Raw genomic sequence first — 7,782 nt, 5'->3', positions numbered from 1 at the left:
ATTGTAACATGTGAAGGGCACAAGGAGGGTCATTCCCAACAGCATCGGCATATTTATTTCATAATTGTTTTCCACACCGTTTTAACCCAATTCATGAATTGAATTTAGATGTCACCAAAGCTATTGGTAGGCAAAGATCCCTGATCGTCTGGGCTTCCCAGCTAAGTAATTTTTTACATGGAAACAAATATGGAGATTCCTGACATCACAGCACCGTCATCATAACACTGATGTCATAGATGACTGAGAGCACAATAAGAGAACGTGGCCCTGTCGAAGAAGAATATGATCCAATCAAAGAATATGTTGATGGAGTGGCAACCAGATGAGCAGGGACTCCAGCAGGTGCTCCAACTTCTAAAGACCGCTCAGTCGCCTAACACAGCAATACAGAGAGCCGTCCAGGAAAAGCTTGAACAGCTCCACCAGTTCCCTGACTTTAACAACTATCTAATATTTGTCCTCACGCATCTGAAAACAGAAGATGACCCCACCCGCTCTCTGAGTGGTCTGATCCTGAAGAACAACGTGAAGGCCCACTACCAGAACTTCCCACCGCCCGTGGCTAACTTCATCAAGCAGGAATGCCTCAACAACATCGGCGACCCCTCTCCCCTCATCCGCGCCACCATCGGGATCCTGATCACGACAATAGCCTCCAAGGGGGAGCTGCAGGCGTGGCCGGAACTGCTGCCTCGACTCTGCAACCTGCTCAACTCGGAGTACTACAACACCTGTGAGGGCTCGTTCAGTGCATTGCATAAGATCTGTGAGGACTCGTCGGAGCTGCTGGACAGTGACGCTCTGAACAGACCGCTCAACTTCATGATCCCCCAGTTCATTCAGTTCTTCAAGAACAGCAGCCCCAAGATCAGGTCACATGCCATATCCTGTGTGAACCATTTCATCACCGGCCGAGCCCAGGCGCTGATGAACAACATTGAGCTATTCATAGAGAGTCTGTTTGCGCTGTCCGCAGATGAGGACTCGGAAGTGAGGAGGAATGTGTGCAAGGCCCTGGTCATGTTGCTGGAGGTCCACATCGACCGCCTCATCCCCAACATGCATAGCATCATAAAGTACATGCTGCAACGGACTCAGGACCCTGATGAGAATGTGGCGCTGGAGGCCTGTGAGTTTTGGCTGAGCCTGGCAGAGCAACCTATATGTAAGGAGGTGCTATCTGAACACCTGATGCAACTGGTTCCTGTCCTGGTCAACGGGATGAAGTATTCAGAGATTGACATCATACTAAACGGTGACAACATGGAAGAGGATGAGGCAGTGCCGGACAGTGATCAGGACATCAAGCCACTTTTCCATACTTCGCGCACAGTCACTCTCCAATATGAGGATGTGAAGGATGAGGAAGCTGAGGACATCGATGAAGATGACAGCACAGTGTCCGACTGGAACCTCCGAAAGTGTTCGGCTGCATCCCTGGATGCCCTCGCTATCGTGTTCCGTGGCGAGCTACTGCCCCACCTCTTGCCCCTGCTCAAAGGTCTACTCTTCCACACCGACTGGGTCATCAAGGAGTCTGGGGTCCTGGTGCTGGGAGCCATTGCTGAAGGCTGCATGCAGGGCATGGTTCCCTACCTGCCTGAGCTTATGCCCCATCTCATCCAGTGTCTGTGTGAGAAGAAGGCCCTGGTGCGTTCCATCACCTGCTGGACCCTGGGTCGCTACGCACACTGGGCGGTGTCCCAGCCCCCAGACTCCCACCTCAAGCCCCTCATGAACAAGCTGCTCAAATGCATCCTGGACGGCAACAAGAGGGTGCAGGAGGCTGCCTGTAGTGCGTTTTCCACCGTGGCGGAGAAGGCACGCACAGAGCTCGTCCCCTACCTGAGCTTCATCCTGGACACACTGGTCTTTGCCTTTGGGAAGTACCAGCACAAGAACCTGCTCATGCTCTATAACACCATAGATACCCTGGCCGACTCTGTGGGACATCATCTCAACCAGCCAGAGTACATACAGAAGTTGATGCCACCCCTCATCGCCAACTGGAACAAGCTGAAGGATGGAGACAAGGCTATCATCCCTCTGCTGGAATGTCTGTCGTCAGTAGCCGTAGCCCTGCAGAGTGGCTTCCAACCTTACTGTGAGCCTGTGTACCAGCACTGCATCACCATAGTCCATAAGGCACTCACCCAGAATCATATGTACAACCAGCACCCAGACCAGTATGAGGCCATTGAGAAGGACCATATGATTGTAGCCTTGGACCTGCTGAGCAGCTTGGCCGAGGGCCTCGGGGGCCACGTGCAGCAGCTGGTGGCTCGCTCCAATATTATGACCCTGCTCTTCCAGAGCATGCAGGACAGCATGCCCGAGGTGAGACAGAGCTCCTTTGCATTGCTGGGAGATCTAACCAAGGCCTGCTTCCCTCATGTAAAGTCCTGCATCACCGAGTTCATGCCCATCCTGGGACGCAACCTGAACCCAGAGTTTATCCCTGTGTGTACTAACGCCACCTGGGCCATCGGTGAGATCTCCATGCAGATGGGCGCAGAGATGCAGCCCTATGTGGGCATGGTTCTGCCACACCTGGTCGAGATCATCAACCGGCCCAATACCCCCAAGTCCCTGTTGGTGAACACGGCCATTACGCTCGGCAAGCTGGGTTATGTCTGTCCACAGGAGGTGGCGCCGCAGCTGCAGCAGTTCGTCAGACCATGGTGTACATCGTTGAGGAATATCCCAGACAACGAGCAGAAGGAGTTGGCGGTCCGAGGCATCTCCATGATGATCGGGGTCAACCCTGGAGGAGTGGTGCAGGATTACATGGACCGCATGGGCGAGGAGAGCTGGCAGCACTTATGGAATTATTCCGGAGCAAATGACGGACAGAGATGAAGGGAGGAGGCTCACATCAATCCAGCGTGGGTGTGATGCGAATGTGCATGACTTTATGTGCCAGTAGATCTACACGTGATTGGGTGTCTTTTACATTTGCTTATTACCTGGGACTGGTTCAGTTGCGCTTTTATTTTTCTAAATAAAAGCGCACCTGAACCAGTCAACTAAGTAATGAGCAAATGTAAGACACCCAATCACGTGTATATCATTGGGAGGTACCAGCACAAGAACCTGCCCCTCCTCTGCATCCTTTCAAATACATTCATTAAAATTAACTATATGGGTTGCATGAAATAGTGATTAGTGATTAGTGATTGTGAACTCTTTAGAATAGAGACCCACTTGTCAGCAGCGTAGAACAATAAGCGTGTTACTTCACTATCCAGGAAGGATTCTAAAATGTTTGCATTTTAATGTAACAGTTGAGAAGTACAACTGTCCAGAATGATGCACGTCTGACCCTCAATCATCACCCGGTCGAATTTGGTAAAGCACCTTAATCAGACCAAGAAAGTTCCCATTATTTTTATTCATGGGTGGAATTATGTCCATGGAAGGCAAGGTTTTGTTCTGCAAAATAAAAATGAGAATGAGAGTGAGAATGAGGTGAGAGGTGAGAATGGGCAACAACCCATTCTCACCACCTGGCATCGGTTCGTCAGGAATATATAGTATCTTAACTATAGGGACTAGAGTGATTCCACATTCTGGCTGGAATTTGCAATATAGCACAGCAACATTAAAAGCAATAGGATTAGGATAATATTAGTAATATGATTTATATGATATACGGTTCAACCTTTTTGCATTAAATGACAAAAGTTGAACGGTATCACAAAATCCTATTACCCGTGGGCCGTGACAACTCAACCTGGCAAAGATGCATGCTCAGAAGACTGCCCACCCAATGATAAAATGCCCCCATTTATCGTTTATCATGGTATGGTACCCCCATATGGCAGCAGAGAAAGTGCTTTTGGAGGCCTGTTTTTGTAAGATATACGTGACCATAGCTCTGGGAATCAGAAAGTCCCCCCTGGCCCAGCAGCCAGTCTATGTGTCAGTGTGCCTGAGCATCAGCAAGACACTTAAATCCAATCCCTTACAGCTCTCCACTGAGCACTCCAGGGAGCAAGGAAAAGCTGGGTAAATGTTAAGGGGGAAAGTTGTTTTCCCTTGAGATGATACCATACTCCTTTCTCCTTTTGTGATGCAGGAGAGACAATAAAAATTAATGGTCAAAGTTGTCATACTGTATGGACATAAGGTGTGTTGATTTATATATAGGATCAACTCATGTAAGTAACATACCAGAAAAACATTCCACCTTAATAGTCATTTTTTCCTCCAGTATTTTTTCTTTTCTATTTTTTTCTTCTTTTTTTTACTAACCAACATATATCTTAACCATGTCTTGTGTTTTTTTAAGTGTCAAATCACAACAAGTTGTCTCACTTTACAATTATAGACCCTCCCACAAATTGCCCACAATTTTAGACATGGCTAACGATGTGGCCCCTAGGCCAAAAACACGGCCTAACTTTGACACTAAGAGGCACATTTTTCTCAGTTTTTATGTACAATGTACAGAGAGGACGTCCCTCACCGATCTATTCGTTATTATATTACCATTGCCTTGTGGGTGCACCGTGGATGATGAGAGGACGTCACAAACATAATTTGGTGACCACTGATCAGCGCAAGAACTACATTTGAAAGACACATATTGGCCTGAAAATCTAGTTAAATCATCATTTATCGTTGTTCACTTTTTGCTTTTAATAATTTAGCTGTGACTTCTGTGAGCAACCACCTATATAGATTCCCACAAAATAATCATGATGACTGTCACATGCTGACACACACACACACACACACACACACACACACACACACACACACACACACACACACACACACACACACATTCTTTTCATACTGCACAAAATCAAGTTGGCCTGAGACAAGAGATTAATCCTTCTACTTTCTGTTTCTAACTAACTGGCCTCCTCATGGAAACAGCTGCTACTGTATGTGAAAATCACACTCGTGTGACGTAAGCGGCGCTCTTATCGTAATACATCATTGTAGCATCTGAGGAAACACACACACACACACACACACACACACACACACACACACACACACACACACACACACACCTCGCTCGGACACAATACATCATCATACATCACATTCCGTGCTGCAGCCAATCAGCTGAGCAACTCTTTCTAGACATGAGCATTATGCACTATTTATGTTTACTTATAGCATATTATTACTGTTCTTCATCACACTTTTATCATTGTGAACCAGGTTCATGATTCTATATTTCTGTATTACCAACCAACCTCTGCGTCAAAGTTCTAAATTAATTAAATCAATTGTTTTCACATAGCCTATTGTAGGTCTAATACAAATCAATATATGTTGGTTGACATTCTTCTGCATGACTCAGGGATCAAAGGCCCACATTGCAACATTGCCCAGAATATACACATGACAAACACAACTTCCCAGTTTGAAGAATTGTGCCTCTTTCTGTGAAATCACTGTTAGATCTGTGTCTATGTTCTGCACGTTTGCTTGCTGAGCTGCAGAACACCACATCAGTTCACCTTTTGTTTCGTATCCCTATTCATGAGCCAGGAAAACAAAGCTTTGAGTTTTGACGTCAACCAGCACAGATGCATCATCAATTATGTTCCCCTTTCTGTTACTATATTAATTTCTCAATTGGCAGCAGGATCTGCACAATGTTTAGAGCAAGTATGCTATGCATAACACAACACAATGCAGCACATTGCAATGTAACAGACATGTAACATACAGTACAACACAAACACAATCAACTCACCACAACAAAGCACAATATAAAAAGATATTACACATACAAAATACATACAATTATGTGTTAATTTTGACAATCCACACACTCAAGTTTTCACTTTTAGACAAGCCTGTCTCACATTATTTCCCCCTTACAAATCTTAAAAACAAACAAAAAGAAAAACATTTTAGTTGCCCAAGGTGATGGACCAGCTGCTCATACATTTTGTTTTGAAGACATGATTCTGAAACCTGTGGTGAAGTTACTGCAACAAGTCCAGAGGTTTTAATCTGGGAAGCTTTCAGAAGGTCTTTCATCAGCTTCGCTTGGATTACCTCTGTTTGTCTTCCCTCTTGTTTTACCATTTTAAGTCAAATGGCTGACGAAATGTGGCGTGATATAGGCTATTGCGTGATGATGAGGAATATTCATGGTGATAGCAAATGATGGCCAAAAGTGTCTCTTCCTTTCTTTCTTTCTTTCTTTCTACCATTTCAACACAGCCATCTTTTAGTTGGAAACCAATAATCCAGCTAGCCCTAATCCAAAAATCAAGGGCCTCCACTATACTATACAGTGAAGGAGAGGCTGGCTTGTGAGGCTACAACCAGTAGCAGAAATGCAAACACCACAAATGGTGTGAGGTAGTCTACTCTGTACTGGCCATTCTAACAACATCAAACAATTAAGCCAGAGCAAACATGAATCTTTTAAGTATAAAACAGGTCAATTAAGAGCACATGCCTTTGAAGAGGGAAGTATAATGAGACAGCGTGTAGACTAGTGAGTCACTGAATCACGTGCTTGGTGTGCCGACTGCCCAAGGATTATGATGTTCAGGGCAAACCTATCATTAACCAACTGAGCTCTGTACTACGGGGTGCACAATACTGTACTCTTCAGGTCAAATTTTAAACTGTTAATTGCCTTTAAAAAACTGAACTGCATGCTTGAGTGACATCAAAATGAAAATTTTCTATTTTTGTGTTGTGGGTGTTTTTCTTTCATGAAGATACACATTTGGAGAATATAGGCAGGGCCTAAGGCATGTTTAGGCTGAAATAGATGACATTTGTCCGCAAATTACTTAGGCCTATGCTTAAAAAAAACATACTCGTGTTAAAGGACCACTTCACCACTTTTCAACCTATCTTCATATAATACTGTAGGTCCTCACTAATAATCATGATAAAATACCACTATTTTTTTCTACTCTGTCTGTGTCTCATGGGAGGGCTGGGCAGTTCAGAAACCGTCCACCAGTGACATCATCATGGGGAATCCAAGCTAATAGAAACTGCAGGCTTTTCTAGCACTGAAAAGTCGCAATGCGAAAATGGAAGCCATCGTTCTCACGATAATAAAAATCTAAACATTTTGGTAAAAATAATCTGCCTAACGATGATGTCACTGGTGGATGGGTGCATGACCTCATCTCTTTCCCCATTTCCTGCCAGCCTACTGTCTATCCCTCTATAAAAAATGTAAAATAAAGGCGAAAGCCACAAAAAAAACAGAGGTTCTTCTATTAATGGACAAAACATAAGAAGAATTATTAATACAATTAAGCCATTCAGGTATATATGCAGAATAGGACAGACTCACATGACATGGGGTATTATGAACCAACACAATGCAAACACAGGGCTTAAATAGACAGGATAACAGGGCACATGTGAACTCAACTGACAATGAACACTGGGATAGGCTGCATGAGGGACTAATAGGACACAGGTGGAAACATTGACAACTCACAAGGTTAGACAAGGCAGGTGAACAGTAACTAGGCAGACAGGAAACACTATAGGAACAATACTAGAAAATACAATACACAAAACCAAGGTAACAACAGAGTAACAGAACAGGAACACATGACAAATACAGAACCTACTGAAATGGCAGAACCATACTGTATCTTTACAGGTCCAAAATAAGGACCACGGACCGAGGAGGAGCGGACCGTGACAACTGGCAACTTTTGATCTGTGTATTGGTTCTTTTTTGTCTCATGGATAAAGTGTGCCCTGATCTGTGAATTCTACCACACCATCCGCATCAACCACGCTTTTGACAGCTGAGATTTGTCC

General features: G+C 44.7%; 1 protein-coding gene across 1 annotated transcript; it reads left to right on the top strand.

The window, feature by feature from the left end:
• Window positions 1-303: 303 nt before the first annotated feature.
• LOC308328841 (transportin-2-like) lies at window positions 304-2,862 on the top strand (the record flags this gene model as incomplete). The annotated part of the gene is made up of 1 exon (XM_080782949.1): window positions 304-2,862. One exon carries the CDS (start codon window positions 304-306, stop codon window positions 2,860-2,862), a length of 2,559 nt encoding a protein of 852 aa, XP_080639075.1.
• Window positions 2,863-7,782: the final 4,920 nt, after the last annotated feature.

Source organism: Protomyctophum bolini (assembly GCF_963924005.1).
Source record: "Protomyctophum bolini genome assembly, chromosome: 14".
Taxonomy (NCBI): Eukaryota; Metazoa; Chordata; class Actinopteri; order Myctophiformes; family Myctophidae; genus Protomyctophum; species Protomyctophum bolini.
The sequence above is the reverse complement of the archived record's forward strand: the minus strand, read 5'-3'. Positions and strand labels throughout refer to the sequence as shown.